The sequence below is a fragment of the Mobula hypostoma genome, chromosome 2, assembly GCF_963921235.1.
Source record: "Mobula hypostoma chromosome 2, sMobHyp1.1, whole genome shotgun sequence".
Taxonomy (NCBI): Eukaryota; Metazoa; Chordata; class Chondrichthyes; order Myliobatiformes; family Myliobatidae; genus Mobula; species Mobula hypostoma.
Genome location: NC_086098.1, coordinates 133,185,340 through 133,205,976, shown reverse-complemented (window position 1 = coordinate 133,205,976; position 20,637 = coordinate 133,185,340). Strand labels below are relative to the sequence as shown.

Here is a 20,637-nt window from a genome sequence, read left to right as displayed (position 1 = left end):
AAATTGGTTCTTTGTGGCAGCAGTACAATGCAATACATAATAATAGAGAAACATGTGAATCACAGTAAATATATAAAATATTTTAAATGAGTCGTACAAAAATAAAAAAAGTAGTGAGGTAGTGTTTATGGTTTAAACATCCATTCCGAAATCAGATGGCAGAGGGGAAGAATCTATTCCTGAATCATTGAGTGTGTGTCTTCAAGCTTCTGTACCTCCTACCTGATGGTAGCTATGAGGAGAGGGCATGTCTTGGATGATGGGGTCCTTAATGATGGATGCTTCCTTTTTGAGGCATCGCTCCTCGAAGATGTCCTGGATACAACAGAGGCTAGTGCCCATGATGGAGCCGACTGAGTTTACAACTCTGCAGCTTACTTCAATCCTGTGCAGTGACCCCCCTCCCCCACCAGACAGTGATGGTGCCAGTTAGAATGCTTCCTGTGCTTTATCTTTAGTTTTGAATTTTAAGTATTTACTGTGTTTATTCATAACCCTAGCTAATCAGATTTTGTTCTGCTAGCCAGTTCTAACAGCACACAGGATAATAATAGCACAGTGGGACACTCGCCCATTGGCAGAAAACCAAATATATTAATCTCATAATCAAAGATATTTCCGAATATCATCAGCTCTTAAAAAAACATTACACATGCTAAATCTGTATCAATATTCTTCTTATAAATGTTGCTTTTTTTCCTAGTGGTCATGTGGTGCCAGTTTTAACATGTGGATCTACAATCTACTAATTAAATTTGCTGATGACACTATACTGATTGGTCTAATCTCAAATAATAATAGACTGCAGTCTACAGAGAGGAAGTCATCAGCCTGACACAGTGATGTCAAGAAAACAATCTCTCCCTCAATGTCGCAAAAATAAAGGAGCTGGTAGTGGACCACAGGAGGAATGGGAACAGGCTAGCCCCTATTGACATCAATGGATCTGGGGTTGAGAGGGTGAACAGCGTTAAGTTCCTTAGCATAAACATCACCGAGGATCTTACGTGGTCTGTACATACAGGCTGTGTGGTAAAAAAGGCACAACAGCACATCTTTCACCTCAGACAGTTGAAGAAGTTTGGTATGGGCCCCCAAATCCTAAGAACTTTCTATAGGGGCACAATTGAGAGCATCCTGACTGGCTGCATCACTGCCTGTAATGGAAACTAAACTTCCCTCAATTGCAGGACTCTTCAGGACATTTACAAAGATAGGTGTGTAAAAAGGGCCCGGAGGATCATTGGGGACCCGAGTCATCCCAACCACAAACTGTTCCAGCTGCTACCATCCAGGAAATGGTACACAGCATAAAAGCCAGAACCTATAAGCTCCGGGACAGCTTCTTCCACCAGGCCATCAGCCTGATCAATTCATGCTGATACAATTGTATTTCTATGTATATTGACTGTTCTGTTGTACATACTATTTATTATAAATTACTATAAATTGCACATTGCACATTTAGACGGAGACATAACGTAAAGATCTTTACTCCTCATGTATGTGAAGGATGTAAGTAATAAAGTCAATTGAAATAAAGTGGAATGCCCTCACAACTGTAACTATACTAAAGGCTGTATAGAATTACTGATAATTGTCACTGTGTCCCATTACTAAGTCAGTAAGTTGTTGAAATACTCAAAATGACCTACAAGCAATATACAATGATTCTGAAATTTAAAAAGTATATATATTTTGGGAATATTCAGAATGTTTGTAGAAGCAAGGATAATACTTAAGGTTGATGACTTTTAATGAGAGCAAAGAAGTTCATCACATTGATGAATGGCCATGGACTTGAGATGGCTATCTCCTACTAGACCAGGGGTTCCCAACCTTTTTTATACCATGGACACCTACCATTAACTGAAGGATCCATGGACCCCAGTTTGGGAACCCCCGCATTGGGCCCTGGCGGCACAAAAGATTGCAATTGCCCAAATCAGTCCAGGTGAAGGCTCTGAAACGTCGACTGTCCAGTTCTCTCCACCGATGCTATCTGACCTGCTAAGTTCCTCCAGCACCTTTGCTCTGCTGTGTATTACCAGAATTCTGGTACAGGTATTTTAATTAACATTTCAATTGTCTAAATGAGTTATAGTCAATTAAAATTTTCCAAATCTCCCCTTTAAAGCTTACATTAGAGAAAAAGAGGAAAATGGAGGAGTGAAGACAAATTTACTTTGTCTCATTTGTGTATTTCTTGCTTATTCATCTGCCTTGTGTACGTAAACTCGGGGTTGGCCGAAAGCCTGAAATCCTGATTTGGTAGTTTGAAAAGAATTTAATGAGAATGGCAAAAACATATTAATTCTATGGTTACAGCATTGAGCTTCTGGAAGTCATTCATTCCAAAGCTGCAACCTACTAAGTAATAATAGTTCCACCTTTTTTGGGGGCTGCTAGGTAGTGCCCAGAAGAATGCTCGAGTCTTCAAGCCCAAATCATGACCTCTCACAATCTTTTTTCCCCCCTTATTTCACGTACTTCATTCACCATGCCCACTTTTTAAACCAATACTTTTCAATAACTGTCCTTCGGTTCTCAACCTTATTGCCAGGAGGAACGATTTCATTTTCTTTACTGACTCTTTATGATTTTGAGCAAATATCCTTCGGCCTTCTTTGCAGTAAAGCAAATCCTGTACATCCCAGATCGCCATAGCACGCTGCAGCACCATAAAGCACTCGGTTCCTGACAGCAGTTACAGTACGGACTCCAGTGTATCAGGGGTCCCAGCAGCCACCGCGTAGAAAACGCGCTCTCCGTTAAGCCCTTTTTAAAAATACTCTTCTCGCGAATGAAGAATGTAGGACATCCTTTGCAGGGTTGTCAACTTTAGCAGTGGTGCCAGAACCAATTCCTGTAGCATGTTCCTTAACAAAAAACTTGCGTTTACGCTGGAGCGGTTGGAAATCCTTTGCACGAATCATTATGAGACGATGCGAAATCTGCACATAATACAATTACAAAGTCCTAACAAAACCGTCAGCCCTCCCGTTGAGAATCCAGACCTCGTTTAATGCCGCTTTGTGGGGGGGGGGGGGAAGTAAACGCCGAGAAACTACAATTACCAAGAGGCCTTGGGCGAACGCCAGTATACGCATGCGCAATGCGTCCTGCTCCTTACCCCTCCCCCCGCTGACTCCACCCCTTTGGTTGGGATCGATGTGAGGCGTCAGCTGCGGCGATGATGAAGAAGCGGAGATCGGGCAGAGAAGGCGAAGGAGGAGCGGCAGCAAAAACTTGAGCCTTGCAGGGGTCAGGCGTCGCTCGGGTGAGGGATGGGACCAGCTGCAAAGCTGACACGAAATCCAAGACCCTAGTCCCGAGAGCGGGCCGCTCGGCCATTGCAGACAAAGAGCAGTAAATCCGGCAAAGAGGCGACCTCCCCGGAGAGAGACGGAGGCGTCGCACTGCTCCTCCCAGTGTCCGATGTCTGCTCGGCGGCTCCGGTCTCCTTGCTCTCCCCTCCAGTAGCAAGTGGGGCGTAAGGAGTGGCTGGCCGGGGTAGTACCATTACTCAGTGCCTGCAGTGGGGCTGCTGCTTATAGTTACCATTTTAGTAACTATTGTGGGCTGCTAATTGGTGCCTATGTTTGCTAGCTAGTAGTGGCTATCGCAGGGATGTTTATTTATACTTAGGTTTACAGTTTAGTGCCTATAGCGGAGAATGCTTACTAACGCCCAGGAAGGTTGCTAGTTGGTAGCTGGTGTTGGGATGCTCCTCAGTACCCCGATGGTTTGTTAGTCGCTGCCCGGTAAGATTGCAAGGAAGTGCCTCTGGTGGGCTGATAGTTGTGGGGTGCCCATTGTGAGACTGGCAGTATCAGGTGGGTGCCAGCTGGTGCTAGCTCTATTCCCGTTTCTATTATGTACACGTTTGTGCTGCGGGATCGGAACAGCTCAATCTACGCAGAAGTTGGCAAGGTGCTGATCTCCACGGGACAATGGCGGAGACTCAAGAGGGACAATCCCAGGTTCAACCTGATGCTGGGGGAGAGAAACAAACTGCCTTTCGGGACCTTGGGTAAGACCGGCTCATGAGGGAGAGACTGCATGAATCTTTCTGATTGTGAATTTTTTGATTGAAGATCATACTTTTTTTAAAAAGAAAGGAAGCATGCACTTTAGAAGGATTTATAATTTGTCACCCCCCCCCCCCCAGATCAGTGCAGGGTTGCGCTGCAGATCTGGGCGTTGTCTTCTCTTGATTATCTCTTTTAATATTATGTACTACATTATCCAAAATCAGGACACTGGGGAGTGCAGTCTCCACTGCCCCAAATGTACGTGGTCAAGTGTACCAGCTTCATAATTAACATTCCCCATCCTCTTTCCAAAATTGTTAATAAATCCAATAAATGTAACTAGTATGGAGAGATGGGGAGGGAAGAATTGGTTTTATTATTAATATTGAAATAACTTTAAAGTGATAGTGGACATTTTATTATTTTTTAAACCTTGACCCTGCCATTCACTGCACTAAGATGAGCAAAGATACCTCCAGTGCTTTTCATGACGTAGGTTTTCCGAACAAACTTGATTTCAACCGGTGCTTTTCTGGGAAGTATTTAGTTAGTTTCATTATTTTAATATCTGTTTAAACTGAGGTGTTCAATCTTGTATATATTTTTAACTCTTTTGTCCTCTTCATTCCGCCCATTCCCTCCCAAGTGTCACAACTTCATCTGAAGGTTTTGATGCCTCATTGGGCCTGCTGAAGCAATGACTTGCATTGGCTTCTCCATTTGGCGCTTACACATGTATGAGCTTTGCACCAGCAGGTCTGTGCATCCCCTCTTCCCTCACAAATATTGGGTGTGTTCAGACCTTGAAATATGATATGAAATACGCATTATGTACGCTCAGGTCACTTGAAGCATCGTCACTACCTGTATCGTGCTACAAGCCAAGTCTGTTGTTGTGTTGCATATCCAGGTTTGCAGAGAGCCACAGGGTATAGCTACAGGGGCTTTTAACTTACGAGTGTTATGTTTCCACAGTTGGTATTAATGAGGCTGAGTGGGGTAAAAGGTGGATCTGGAAAAGTTGATGCACCCCTCTTGACATCGGAAAGGGTAGGGTTGCTTATCATTTGAGGCACTATATCTCCTCAAGCAGACAGTACTTGCAACGTGAAATCACTTAACCCCTGGAGATGCCCAGTGTAAAAGCTGGGAGGTAAAGAAATCCAGGGTGGGAGGAGGTTCCACATATTGCACTGAGAGCTCAGTGACCTCTTCCAGGTGCTTTCCGCCAGTCCACTGTTTGTGAATTGATTAGGAGGTGTTGCAGTCCAGGCATTGCAGTGTGACAAGACGCTGGATCAGGTCTGCCCTGCGGATTTGCACAAACAAGTCACGTCACTACACCTTTGTCCGTCTTGTAGTTGACGATGCCTCCAAGCCTGGTGATGGGTAGGGGACAGTGCTGGAAAAATCTGGTGTTACCTAGCAGGTGGGGCAGAGTGGTGCACTCTGCAGAAATGCCAGGACCATGCCTTTTGATCTTGCAAGTACCCTTACAGCAAATCTTAATGCGGGGTTGGGTGGGGGGTGGGGGGTTAGAAGAACAGGGATGAAAATATCCAGATAAGTAATAAGACGAATAGAAAGGTGAGCTTATATTAAGTCTGCACATTAAGTCATCTTACTGAGGGACCAATTAAATGTCTCAAGCAGTTTGAGATAGTGATTTTATTTTAAGCAAAAGGAAGCAAAATACTATCCTGAGGTCGAAACGAGAATTCTTTATTCCCCCCCCCCCCCTTGTAAATCCATCCAGGACAAAACATTAGTTGTCGTACTGGTTAGTTAAAGGTTCTCTTGGTTAGCACATCTGTTCATAGTAATAAATGGGTTTTGTGATGGATGGAATAAATGCACACCAATTTAGCTCGAGTTGACTTGCCTGGATCTCCTGTTCTGAAAAACTCTGTAAATCCCATCGTATCTCCCTATGCAGTTATATAGTTACATTGTGCATCAAATCCGAATGGTTGTAATTATGTAGCCATCAGGCTTGTTTAAAATTTAATAGGAACTGCTTCTGACTACTAAATTTAAGAAAAAAAAGTTCAGTTTCCTCCATTCTAAATACTGGATGAAGCACGTTAAATTGAGGCCCCATTAATCTTTACAGGTGGATTTAAACCATCCAATAGCATTGTTTTAAAGAAGAGTAGATTTTTTTTCCCCTCGGGGCATGATAAATAGCAAATGTATTCATGCTGTTTCTGTGTCAGACAATGACCAACTTCACAGGAGGTGATTGAACTGCAAAAATCGCTGACAGTGTCTTCCTAACTTACGAGCTTTGCCACAGAGAAGCACAAGGTAACTAGGAGAAAGGTGATGCTATCATGTGCAAGTTCGCCTCCAAGTTGTTTACCGTACTGACTTGGAAATGTATTGTTATTGCTGGCACTGGGTTAGAACTCTGAACTCCCTACTGGACTGCACTGTCAACTGTTCCTTCACATTGGCTGTAGTGGGTGAAGGAAGCAATGACCTTCTCAAGGGTCATTAAGAGCGGGCATCAATACCGGCTTTGATGATGGTGCCCAAATATAGCTTCTGAAAGAAAAAGTTCTCTCCTGGCCAGTATTTGTCTCTTAATTGATGACAAAGCAGAGGTGAACACAGACACTGGAAATGTTCAGCAGGACAGGCAGCATCTATGTGGAAAGATGGGAAAGCAGAATTACTGCGTCAAATTGATGAGTAATCAATACAATTTACATTATCGTTTGTGGGATCCAATGTGTGGATTGGCTGCCTGCCTCCTTTCCTCTGTCATAACAATGACAAAGAGAATACTGTTTCAGGACCATGAAGTGTTTTGGATTATCCTGAGGTCAAGGAGAGCACTACTGCAGTACATTTCAGTGATTTCTATTTTCCGTACCAACAGGGAATTATCATTGAAAAATGAATATTGAAGGGTGTGTTTTCTTTGCAGTGGTTTTGATTTTGGTTTCTAGTAGACAGCAAGCCTTACAGCCACCCACCATATTTCACAATTCTGTATCCTTTATGGGACCTGGACTGAAATTAAACCGTTGGCTGAATTCTGGAATGGGAGTTGACATTTCCAGCTTGTTCCTCTCATTGCCACACACAATGGATGGTCCCCTTGAGCTGTCCACAGTTACAGATTAACTTTCTGCATCTGTCAAGTCAAGTCAAATTTATTGTCATTTAAGCTAAATACATGTATACTGTCAAACGAGATAACGTTTCTCCGGACCAGGGTGTAAAGCACTGTAGTACACACAACATGCAATAAAAAAGTGAGAACAAAATTTACTAATGAATTATGCATAAATAAACTAAAGTGCATAAATTAAATATTGTAGGGTACAGAACAAATTAACCTGTGATACTTCAAATGCAATGATGCAGGGAGATGGTTTCCCATCCTGACCATACTTGTCTTTATGCATCGGAATCTCCTACCTGATGGTAGAAAGTCAAAGAGGGTGCTAGGTATAGTGGGATCCTGAATAATACCAAAGGCCTTGTGTACGCAGTGCTCCTGATAAATGTCCCTGATGGATGGTGGTAAAGACCCTTTTGATCCTCTCAGCTGTTCCCACAGTCCTTTGTAGGGACTTGCGGTCCGATCCTTGGCTGCTCCCGTACCAGATGGAGATGCAGCTTGTCAGGTTGCTCTCAGTGGTGCTCCTGTAACATTCAGTTAAGGTGTGGGTGGGTGGGGGTGTGTGTGAGTGTGAGTGTGCTCAATCTCCTCAGGAAGTGGAAGCAATACTGTGCGGCCTTGTTTTGCACAATGCTGTTCATCAGTGAGTGATCTAATAATAGATTTTCTGGTTATTTACAGGTCATGAACCAGGACTCGCACAGCTTGTGAACTATTATCGGGGAGCTGACAAACTCTGCCGCAAGGCATCATTAGTCAAGTAAGTAAAACATTCTCTCATTGCCTGTTATGGCAGAATTCATTTCAGTCACAGGATTTCCATTCTGCAAGTTGAGGCTGTTGATGAAAACTCAATGAAAAATTATTCCTGTTGACATTGTTTGTGAGAAGTATTTATGGTCATATTGGCTGCAGTGTTTCCTAATGACAGTACCATCTACACTGCAAGAACTTCTGCATTGTCTGCAGAGCTCTAAGGTTGTGAAAGGCACTACAGAAATGGAGATGAGTTTGCCCTTCCCCTTTAGTTCTTGCATCACCTTCATTGTGTTGTGTTACATACGAGCTCAAAGTTAAGCAAGTTGCTGGTGGTAATGAAAATTAAAACTCTCACTTCTGTTTGTTATATTTCTTAATGCTACTTTAGAGAGGTTTGCCATGAATTGGAAGGTTTTCATATTTTTTCCAAAGCTCTGTTACTGACGCTCTGGTATAGTGTAGGTGCAGGACAATAGTTCAGTGTATGTTATTTAAACATAAACTGGTGTTGTGTGTTTCATAGTGAGTAAAGCTCAATGATACCCCTCTGCAGAGGGATTAATTGGATCTTCAATTTGCCACCTTTTTAAAGGATGCAAGTGCATGTCCTTAATGTTATGGGTTGAAAGGAATGCTTGTCTTTGACTTCATGTTCAGTAGGTTTTAGTTTTGCTAATTACTTGTTTTTCTTGGGAGGAGTCTGATGTTTTTCCCCCCATCTCCCCACACACTCCTGGATTCATGTAGATCTGTCAGACAAGAATGGCAGATTGCCTTTCCTGAAGGACTTAAGAGAACAAGATGGTAGTCTAATAGGGGTTTTCAGTTGAATTTTGTTAGATTCCAGATTAATTTAATTTATTGTGCAGGATTTGAATTTGTCTGTCCTGGTCACTTAACCACATCTCTGCAGTGCTGGTCTGGTAAAGTGACCTCACTTTGTTATTGCACCCTACTGTGAATATCGATGCATCTGTCTGAGGAAATGTATGAAAGCCTGCAGTAACCTGGTTGTAACTGATGTTGCCTAAACTGTGTGCGTGCAATTTTGTGCAGTGTGTTATTCCTGTAGTAATTTAGGTTGTTCTGGTGTTCTGTCCTTTTCCTTTGATTCCCTCCCATCCCATCTGTGCCAGCCACACTTGCCATCTCGCTATTGCTAAGTGGACGGACCAGTACAGAGCAGTGCAATCAGGAAAGAACACGACTTGATTTCTGGCTTCTGCTAAATCAGCTGGAGCGGCACGGTAGCGTAGTGTTTAGTACAACGCTTTACAGTACAGGTGACCTGGATTCAATTTCTGCTGCGTTCTCCCCGTGGGTTTCCTCCGGGTACTCCAGTTTCCTCCCGTAGTCCAAAGACTTACTGGATGGTAGGTCAATTGGTCATTGTAAATTGTCCCGTGATTGGGCTAGGGTTAAAGTGGGGATTGCTGGGTGTCACGGCTCAATGGGCCAGAAGGGCATACTCCAAGCTGCACCTCAATAAATAAACAAACAAACATTAGAAATTCCCCGGTTGTCATGTTTGATTGGGTGAATACCAACTCCAAATTGTCAACAACCATAAGCAACATAACTTGTGCAGTTCTTGGGGAAATGCTTGACTTATTCAGTTAGGTTTTACTCAACTTGAATATTATTCCAGTTATAATAAAAGCATTTTACAATCTAATGCACTTTGCAACCACCATGCCGAGGAAGCAGCGAGACCAGCTTTTGATTAAATGACGTATTTAATTAAATGGTACTGGTCAAGTCTAGGACATGTTGGTTAACACTGTAAACCTATCTTCTCTGTCATTTTAAAAAAGATTATTCCTACTACCTTTGTGAGAGGTACCACATAAACAACTGCAACTCAAGTAAAAAGTCAATACTGTCAAGCTGGTAGAAAAATGTCAAAAAGAAAGTTAGTATTGTAAAACTTGTGAGGAAGAGACTAATTTACTTGGGTGATTGTCTTGATATGAGAGCGATGAATGTCGAGACTAGAGTGCAACGGGAAATGAGTTTTCAGGAATTAGGTTACTATTGTCACGCGTACTGAAGTAGTGGACGGCTTTTTGTTAGACGGATCATTCCGTACATTGAGGTATGGTGTTAATATTGCAGGGAAGGTGTAGGGCCACGGCAAAGTAGATTGGGTGATCAAAAGTTCACCGTTTAGCCAAGGGATTGTGAAACTTTCTCTTTCACAAGTGAAGATTTTACTCTGTTTCATAACTTCTCACGGAATTGATGTGCTTTTTTAAAAAAAAAAACAGGCTCATCAAGTCAATTCCAGAACTAATAGAATCATGCACCTGGTTTCCTGAATCCTATGTCATCTATCCCATGGGGCTGCAAACCACAGCAAGTCCCACGCAGAATGGAATAAAAGCACAAAGAAATAACGTGAGGACAGATGATCGGGAAGCATTCCAAGCATCTTACCAGAAGAGGCAAGCGAATGGAGAAAGGAATGTGTGGATAGCCAAATCTTCTGCTGGAGCCAAAGGTAATGTTGAAGGAGAAAGGAGGTTTTGCTTTATCTCTGTTAGATTATTGTGTGATGATTTTTGTGGTCTGGATTGCTAGAACTAAATCATTGAGAAGAACACAGTACAGAGGATTTTTACTTTCTTCAGACATGCAGTGAGATGTGTGGACACGAAAGTACATTTAAGTTAGTAGATTTCACCTTGATGGATTTAGGCATTCCGGATCTGCTGATGAGGTGGGTCTGACGTAATGTGAAAAGTGTTTTGTTCTTCCGTTAAATCTGAGGGCTGGAGAAATTCAGCAGCTGGAAAAACATGGGAGCATCCAAATCAGCATATGAGTGCTGCTCCCAGCACTCAGGTGGAACAGCAGCCTGGTTTTTTGTTTAATCAAGCAAATCTGCAGTGAATTTGGAGCATGGTTAATCCTCCTCCTCTTCCCCACATCCCAATTTACATCACAGCATTCCCAAAACTGCCAGTTCCTTCCAGTTACCCAAACCTCCTTTATTAACAATCCAACCTGTGATGTTTCCTGCTAGCTACAGACTCTGGCTTCTTAGGTCTGACTTCACACTGCTGGGAGCTTCCCAATTTTTGGGAAGGGGATAAAGACCTGTAAAGTCATGTTTAAAATATATAGTACGTAGTATTGGCGAGGATGCCTGCCATCCTTGGCGTTCCATTTTCTGCCTTTTGCTGTCCAGGAGAAGATACAGGAGCTCGGAAGCCTAGACCTTTAGCCTTAAGAACAGCTTCTTCCCACTGCTGTCAGACTTCTGAACCAATTCAATTCAAATTTAATTCGGTTCAATCACCTCTTTTACATCCCTTCCCGATGGTGTAGCCACATTCCTATACTCTTCATTCTACCTCTCTGGATTGTTACATTATCACAACCGAGAGAAGGTCTGCAGATGCTGGAAATCCAAAGCCACACACGCACACACAAAATGGTGGAGGAACTCAGCAGGTCAGGCAGCATCTATGAAAATGGATAAACAGTCAGCATTTCGGACCGAGACCCTTCTTCAGGACTGGAAAAGATTTGGGTTCATTCATTACCAAGGCGTTAGAAAGAATCAGTTACAAGTTAATAGTGATGGATTTTTAACACACTATTTGGTAGCTGGTTCGTGCAGTGTGATGAACATCTCGTCAGCCATAGGATCAGCTGACGTTGCAAGGCCTTTCACTCTGTAGGCTACAGGCTACTTGAACCATATTCTGCTTTGGACAGTCTCCATTCCCTTCCTAGTGGAAACAAAATCTTTGAACTTAATGAGCTGCAACTTGATAGAATTAATCAGGGAAGACATGTAGGTGGCTGGTGTGGAACTGAAAAATCGCTCCAAAAGGGGGAGAGGTTTATTCTGGCTCTAAGGTGCTGCAGCTATCGAGTTTAACATCACTAGTCGATATTAAAAGTAGTCTGATTTTTAAAAACCTAAAAGGCAACAATTCAGGTAAATGTCCTGATTCCAGATCATAATTTGTACTTTTCATATTTCATTAAAACCTAGGAGGCCAGTTAACCCACTGGATCTTTGCTAGCTCTCTGAGCAAGCCCATCATCCCCATTTTTTGCCAGTAATTTCCATGTAACCTTCTCCCTCTCCCACCCCAGTTCTCCAATTCGTCTGCCACCCACCGGTATTCGGATTAATTAGTCATTGTAAATTACTCATCAACCAGTATGTTTTTGGAATGTGGGAGGAGGCCAGAGTGTAGTGCAGTGGGTGAGGGGGGAGGGTGGCAAGGAGTTTACAGGGAGAACGTGCAAACTCCCACCACCGTTAGAAGCCAGGGTCAAACTCAGCTCCCTGAAAATGAGAGGCTGTGACGGTATCTGCTGTGGTACTGTGCCCCCTCCCTGCTCAACTTTCTAATATGCTTTGTCTACTCAGCACCCGGACTTTCAGCTGATCTGTCTGATCACAACTTGTCTCCTTGAAAATTCTTAAAGTCTAGCGCTTGCCCATTGTTTGTACAGTTGGACCGACTCCGAACTATAAATGGTCTTGGGACCTTTTTTCCAGCAATGTTCTATAAAAATCTCTCCACTTACCCTAGGGATCACTTTCTACCTGACTCCCTTGTCCACTCATCCTTCCCCACTGAGCTTACTGAAGGCATGACAAGAGCTACACCTGGCCCTACACCTCCTTCCTCACCACCATTCAGGGTCCCGAACAGTCCTCACAGGTGAGGTGACGCTTGTCCAGCAAGTTTGCCAGGGTCATCTGCTGTGTCCAGCGCTCCCAGTGCAGCCTCCTATACGTCAGTGAGACCTGACGTGGATTGGGGAACTGCTTCGTCAAACACGTTTGCTCCATCTGTCACAAAAGGTCAGATTTCCCTGTAGCCATCTATTTCAATTTGACTTCTCGTTCCCATTCTGACATGTTGGTGCATGGCCTATACTGGCACAATGAGGCCACACTCAGGTTGGAGGAGCAATACCTCATATTCTGTCTGGGTAACCTTCAACCTGATGGCATGAACATCGATTTCTCTTCTTCTATTTCCATTTTTTGGTTTTCCTCTTACCCCTTCTCCTCACCTACCCAGCACCTTCCTCTGGCACTCCCGTCCTTTTTTTTTCCCCTCTTCTCTCTCCTAGCAGGTTCCTCTTTCAGCCCTTTACCTCTTCCACCTATCGCCTCCCTATTACTTTTCCCCCCACTTCCCACCCACCTACTTTCCCCCTCACCTGCTCTCACCTATCACTTGCCAGTTTATGCTCCTTCCCCTTATTCTGGTTTCTATCCCCTTCCTTTCCAGTCCTGATGAAGGATCTCAGCCCAAAACGTTGTCTGTTTATTCCCTTCCATAGATGCTACCTGACCTGCTGAGATCATCCAGCATTTTGCCTGCTTTCATCTTACAAAGATGAATGTCAGGTTGTAGCAGGCTTGCAGTGGTCCTTGAAAGGGATGTTGCAAAGAAATTTTGCTCTGTATTGATCATGACTACCTGTAGTTTTGGAAAGTGAGCACTGTGGAACTATCTCAACATGAGTCAGAGTGGAGTACTACAGCAGGGAAACAGATCCTTGGGTCCAACTGGTTTTTTTCCTAGTCCTTGTTGCTCATGTTTGGCCCATGAACCTCCAAACCCTTTCCCTCCAGCTACCTTGTTAGGGAATATTCTGGAGCTTTGTGAATAGAGCAGATATTAATTCAAGCAAGAACTAGTCTTCAGTTCTTACTGTAAATTGCAAGCAGTAATTTGAAGTTAAGCTGGCCCACAGACTAAGAGATTGCACATGCATCAGCCAAACGTTAAGACAATGGGTTTAATTGCCCTGCATCAACTATGGATTTAAGGAATTTGCATCATTGTAACAGTGAAGCCTTGTAAATAAATTCAGGGAAGGTATTTGAACGTTCAGAGGCCCCCTACTGTAGATATGCAGTTCAAAGGAAGCATCGTCAACCCAAAGTATTGAACTAGGTGATGTTATTGTAACAATTGAAACTGTATTGAATCATTTATTGATCTTAAGGGTCTAAAGATGTGATCTATCTTTTGGTTTGTGAGCCTCTACGGAGAGTGTCTCCAAGAGAATGCCTGCTTGTTGAATGAACTAAGACTTTTATATCACCAGGTTCAGTGTCTCTCCAGTGACTTCAATCTTAGTCAGAACATACTTATTCAAATGCCTCTTCAATTGTACTCACTCAACCACCTTTCTGGCAGCTCGTTCCAGATACTCACTGCCATCTGTGTAAAGAAGCTGTCTCTCAGGTCTTTTTTTAAAGTATCTCCTCTCTTACCCGGCTTCTGAGTCATCTAGTTTTGGACTTTCCAGCTCTGGGGAAAAGATTATACTGTCCACCCTAACTATTCCCTTATGATTTGATAAACTTCTGTGAGGTCAGCTCTCATTCTCCTATGTTCACTGGAATAAAGGTCCAGGATGGGCTAGGCTTTCTAGTCCAGGCAGGATGCTTTTAGCTACCTCTGAAGCTTCACAAACTACTTTGGATTTAATCCTATATTCAAGGTTCAATTGCATACTTATAATCTATAATCCAGATGAAAAACATAGTCCATCATTGAACACTGCATTGACGGAAATGCTGTCAATGCTGAGATTTTAATTTGCACGTGTGTCTCTGTGTGTACTTTGTCTACTGTAATCATTGGTTAGAGAGTTTCACAGCATGGAAGCAAGCCCTTCAGCACAATTTGTCCAGCCAATCAAATTGCCTTACTGAGTTAGTCCCATCTGCCTGTGCTTGGCCCATTTCCCTCAAAACCATTCTATGCTTGTATCTGTAAATGCTGCAATTGTACTTGTCTCTTACTTTGAAGGCCAAACTCTTGCTTGGTATTAAATATTCTGAGAACACTCTGATTATAATCCGAGGTACAAAAGCCTCAGCACTTGCACCACCAGGTTCAAGAAGAGTTACTACCCTTCAATCATCTGGCTCTTGAATAAAATGGGATAACTACACTCACTTGTCTGTCTGTATCTTGTTTTACGGCGGTTGGCATCCAGCTTAATGGTGCATTACTGCCACCCTCTGCTCCGGAATGTGCACTAGACATACATTCTAAATCCCTTCACCCAATCGCGCGCGCGCGCACACACACACACCCCTACACTTCACCCTCCCATCTTTGACCATCCTAGTATCCTATTCCTGTTTATTCATCATATCCTATAAAAAACCCCTGTACCCCTTCTACTCTCACTTGCCCCATCATCGAAATGTTCATACAACCAATTATCTCACGTTAAGGACTCCTTATCTCGTTACCTCATGCTCTTGTTAGTTATTGCTATTTATTTATACTTGCATTTGCACAGTTTGTCGTCTGCACTCTGGTTGATCTTTCATTGCTCCTGTTATAGTTACTATTCTGTAGGTTTGCTGAATCTGCCCACATGAAAATGAATCTCAGGGTTGTATATGCACATGTACTTTGATAATAAAATTTACTATGAACTTTTGATCTTTGAAATAGATTCTTCCTTGTCCTGATCAGAACAAGAAATGTTTTGTTTCTACATGTCATATGTTTCCATTGGAACTGATATATTAAAATCTTTCTTCAGGTGCCGGAATTTTGATTTCTTCTGATGCCAATGAATTATTGGACTATATAGATAATCAAGGTCAAGTTCATGTGATTCAAAAATACCTCGAGAGACCATTACTGCTAGAACCAGGTCACCGCAAATTTGATATAAGGTCAGCTTCTGAAATTACTTTCTCTAGATGACTTTGCTTCCCATTACTCTGATCGTGCACAGTAGCAGGTGATAAACTGTTTTCTGCTTGTCTAACTTTTATGAGTAAGCCTCCTCCAACCCTGGTATGATTTGTCTGTTTCCTGTATATCTGTGGGAAGCTTTATTGCTCTCCAGTCTCTCGGGGCCTCTCAAAATCCTCCCATTTATTATGTACGTTCTTGAATGATGTTTGCATAAACATCTCTGTCAAGTTGACCAGACTGTATACATCATCCCAAAGTCAAAAGCTTGTGTCCTCCCTGTCATCCACACTGTAATTTTTCTTATTTGCAAACTTTCTACCCTTGTCTCAGTGGTTAATATATAGAATAAAACTCTGTTAGTCCACATGCTCAGGACTTTGGTGGCATACTGCCAGATTTTCCATGCTGTTGGATACTCTTCCAATTAATCCCCCAACACAATTTTAATTTACTTTTTTTTGGCTGTCGCACAGTAGTACAGTACAACGATTTTCCAGTGTGCCTGATAAAATTTCAGAGTATGGGAATTGGGGTCCTGGTGAGTTCAATGGGAGTGCAGGGAAGGGGCTTTGTTGTTGCTGATTAACTGGACACAAGCGCTCATTTCTCAACTATATTTTACTTGTGCTTGAGGGGAACAGCATGGCCCCTGAAACCATACTGTTCTGAAGTCAGAACAGAAAAAAGCCGTTTTAACTAGCAGTTACGCATGTTGAACATTTGGTAAACTGCATGTTTAAAATGCTTACTGGTAAGATCAATTGCCATTCACAATAGAGGTGTAAGTGTCAATAGAAACTATTAAGTTGACAATCGATAATACTTTGAAGTTAGTAAAGCAATATTCCCTTAGAGGCATGGAGAGACCAGTGAGCTATAAAACCTCCCACAAAAGTACAGGAAACTTCCAAATCGTACCAGGCCTGTGTGTTTCCCATCCTTTCGTGTATCGTATCCAGAAAGCATAAACTGCTATGCAAGGAGAAGCTGTGCTCTTCAAAGATCTTCCTTGTCAGGGCTATCTGCAATCTACCCTTGCCTGAACATTGTGTTAACATTGCCTTGCCACAGCTTCCACTGCCCCAGTGAGTTTAAAGTTAGTGTGGTAAACCAGGGCTCTGGTGAATGTATAAGGAGTGTCGCAAGTAGGGAGTCCGGGAATTGAGACCCTGGAAAGTTTAAAGGGAGCCTGGGAATCGAGTCCCTGGGATGAGTTAGGAACTGAGGAACTGGAGCTACAGTGAGCGTTTGAATTGGTACCCAGTGCACCAGATGATGAGCCATCAGGAACTTTAAATAATTGGATAGAGATTATCAGAGTATGGTTTTGGTTTCTCTATTTTAACCCTATAGCTAAGACTTGACTGCAGTGCCCGGATGAACAATGAATCTTATTGAGGGTTTCTACTCTAATTTCTGTGTATTGACTATGGAAAACTGTACATCTGCTGAGCTTGGGGTCATCTCGTATCAAGCCTAGTTTCCTATAAATTCTAACCAGGCTTAACCGTGGATATTGGCTATCAGAGGGCTGTAGGTGCCTGTAAAACTCCACTCAGGTGAATGCAGTTGTCCTCCAACAATCAAAACTCAGTGGTAGTTCGGAGGATTTGAGCATCAAGTCTAAGCTTGTGCTTTAGAGGAGTAACTAAATGAAACGCCCTACTGGCAGTTCAGCACCTTTTACTCCTTCCCTCTCAGATGTCGTCAAAGTTGCACTGCGTGCTCACAAAGTCTGTGCTATCATTTTGCACTAATCCTATTCCCCTCATGTTCCCATCTATATCCTCCAGATTCTGCCGCTCACCTGCTCTCTTGGGACAATCAAAGGTGGCCTATTAATCTTCCAAGTCGCTTTTTTTTGGATGTGGGAGGAAACGGAAACCACGTGTCTGTGCAAGTTCGGCAGAGACAGCACCAGAGCTCAGGATTGAGCCTGGCTGACTGGAGCTGTGGAGCTGCAGCTCCAGTATGTGGACCACTGTGCTGTCCCAGATATCTTAATATAAGACTGGCATGATCACAGAGCAACTGACTAGGAGAATATTAATTCGTCAGTCTATACCATCAGGAAGCAGAGCGGCCCAATGCTTAGTGGTGTTTGCTTAGAGTTCCATAGAGCCTGTTTCCAGTCCTGACCGCTAACGCTGTCTATGTGAAGTTTGCATGTTCTCCTTGTGATCTGTGTTGGTTTCTACTGGGTGCTCCAGTTTTTTCCCCACATCCCAAAGATCTGCTGTTATGTTAGTTGGCTGGGCCCTTCTGGCCCAAAGAGTGCACCGCCCAGCAACCCACCTATTTAATGGGCAACCCACCTGTTTATCACAAGACAATTTACAGTGGTACCTATTAACCGGTACATCTTTGGATTGTGGGAGGAGACCAGAGCACCCAGAGGAAACCCACATGTTAATGGGGAGAGCGTGCAGACAGCGCTGGAATTAAACTCTGGAACACGCCAAGCTGTTGCGCTAACTGCTACAATACCATGGTGCCCTACTTGACTACTGTAAATTGTTCCAATATGTAGTCTATGGCAAAGGAATGAAATGGGAGTTGGTTGTATGTGTGGATTATAGAGAAATAAGTGGAGGGAGTGGGACTAATAGGATTGCTTCATGTGAGCTGGGATGACCTGGTGGGTTGACTGGTTGCCTCCCGTATTGTAATAAATAGGGGGTCATTATTTCATGACAAGTTGTGGTGCAAAATAATGTGTAAAACTGGCAGCTGTATTACAGCTTCTGAAATCATTTAAGACTCTTTAAAGCACTTTGGAGCATTCTAGCAACATAAAAAAACTAGAATATATTTTCCTTCCTGGAGACCTGCAACGTAATAGATGAGCATTAAATATGGAAAAGTGAGTACAGTAGATAGGAAATTCTACTGAAAGGTCATTAATCTGATTGATTAACTCTGCATTTCTCTTCAGGCGTGCTGCGAATTTACTATTTCCAGCATTTTCAGAGAAATTAGTTTGTATTGCCTGCTGTTGACCTGATGTGCCATCCTTATAGTGTGTATGATCCCTTTTTCTCTTCATTGTGTTTGCAGAAGCTGGGTTCTTCTTGACCATCAATATAACATTTACCTCTACAAGGAAGGAGTATTGCGAACTTCCTCTGAACCATACAATAGCACTGATTTTCAGGATAAAACTAGTCACCTGACAAATCACTGTATTCAGAAAGAATTCTCCAAGAATTATGGGAAATACGAAGAAGGCAATGAAATGTTCTTTGAAGAATTCAATCAGTACTTAATGAATACTTACAATGTTACCTTGGAAAACAGTATTTTACCGCAAATCAAACAAATCATAAGGTGCATTTTTAACTCTTCTGATTCCAGCATGTTTGTTACATAGGGTTTTAAGGACTGTTCTTAGCTTTCTTTTAACTGAGAATCTGAGAATTTAAATGATCAGGAAACAAGGCCATAAGGAATATGAGCAGAATTAGGCCATTTAACCCATTGTGTATGCTCTACCATTCCATCACATCTGACTTATTATCTTTAAATCCCATTCTCCAGCCTTCTCCCTGTAACGTTTAACACTTTAACTAATCAAGAACCTATCAACCTCTGCTTTACATATGTCCAGTGACTTGGCCTCCACAGCTACCTGTGGCAATGAGTTTCACAAATCCACCCATCCTCTGGCTAAAGAAATTCCTCCTCATCTCTAGTTTTAAAGGGAAATTCTCCTGTTCCTAGGCTGCACCCAGACTCCTTCATTTTAGGCCCTGAGCCATCAAATGCTCATCACGAGTTTACCCTTTCATTCTTGTGAACTTCTTCTGGACCATCTCCAATGCCAGCACATCCTTCCTTAGATAATGGGCCAAAAACTGCTCACAATACTTCAAGTGTAGTCAGACCAATGCTTTATAAAACCTCAGCCTTACATCCTTGCTTTTATATTCCAGTAATCTCGAATGCTAAAATTGCATTTGCCTTCCTTGCCACTGACTCATCCTGCAAGTTTACCTTTAGGGAATTGTGCATGAGGGCTCCTTAGTCCCTTTGCACTTCTGATTTCTGACTTGCTTCCTGTTTAGAAAATAATCTATGCCTTTATTCCTTCTAGCAAATTGTATGACTTTTCTTACATTATATTCAATCTGCCACTTTGCCCATTCTCCTAATCTGTACATACTACAGGTCCTTCAGCCCATGATGTTGTACCAATCTTTTAACTTGCTCAAAGATCAATCTAACCCTTCCCTTTGACGTAGCCCTCTGTTTTTTCTTTTATCCATGTGCCTATCTAATAGTCACTTAAATGTCCCTAATGTGTCTGCCTCTATCACCACCCCTGGCAGTGTGGTCCATGCTCTTACCACTCACTGTGTGTTTTTAAAGAAAGAGGAAGAAACTACTCCTGACATTGTTTCGCTGCCCCATACTTTCCTCCAAACACCTTAAAATTAATCTTTTGTATTAGTTATTGCCACCCTGGGACGGATAAAGCACTGACTGTCCACTCTATCTATGCCTTTTATCATCCTTTACACTTCTATCAAGGTTCCCTTTGTCCTCCTTTGCTCCAAAGAGGAAAATGCTACCTCACTTAACCTTCCTTCATAAGACGAGTTCTCTCATCCAGATAGAATTCTGGTAAACCTCTTCTGTATTCTCTCTAAAGCTTCTACATCCTTCCTATAATGAGGTTACTAGAACTGAACATAATATGCCAAGTGTGATCTAGCTAGTATTTTACAGAGCTGCATTATTACCTCCTGGCTCTTGAACTCAGTGCCCCAACTAGCAGAGGTTCAAGACATACTATCACTCTCTGCCTTCTATAGGCAAGCCAATTCTGAATCCACACAGCCAGGTTTCCCTGTATCCCATGCCTTCTGACTCTCTGAATGAACCTACCATAGGGAACCTTATCAAACACCTTACTAAAATCCATGTACACCGCATCAAGTGCTCTACCTTCAAAGAACTTTGTCACATCTTCAAAAAAAAAAATTTCATTCATGCT

The 20,637-nt window shown here is 42.6% G+C and overlaps 1 protein-coding gene across 2 annotated transcripts in view; it reads left to right on the top strand.

Annotated features, from left to right (window-relative positions):
- Positions 1-1,745: 1,745 nt before the first annotated feature.
- The window catches only part of ttl (tubulin tyrosine ligase), a 30,115-nt gene continuing 11,223 nt past the window's right edge, over positions 1,746-20,637 (top strand). Inside the window, exons 1-5 of one of the 2 annotated variants that reach the window (XM_063040688.1) lie at positions 1,746-4,033; positions 7,849-7,927; positions 10,194-10,426; positions 15,481-15,616; positions 18,699-18,968. In XM_063040688.1, coding sequence (XP_062896758.1) covers positions 3,877-4,033; positions 7,849-7,927; positions 10,194-10,426; positions 15,481-15,616; positions 18,699-18,968 — 875 coding nt within the window. In that variant the 5' untranslated portion in view covers positions 1,746-3,876. Of the gene's footprint in view, positions 4,034-4,621; positions 4,791-7,848; positions 7,928-10,193; positions 10,427-15,480; positions 15,617-18,698; positions 18,969-20,637 lie in introns of those variants that run through there. The other variant, XM_063040689.1, reaches the window with a different exon arrangement.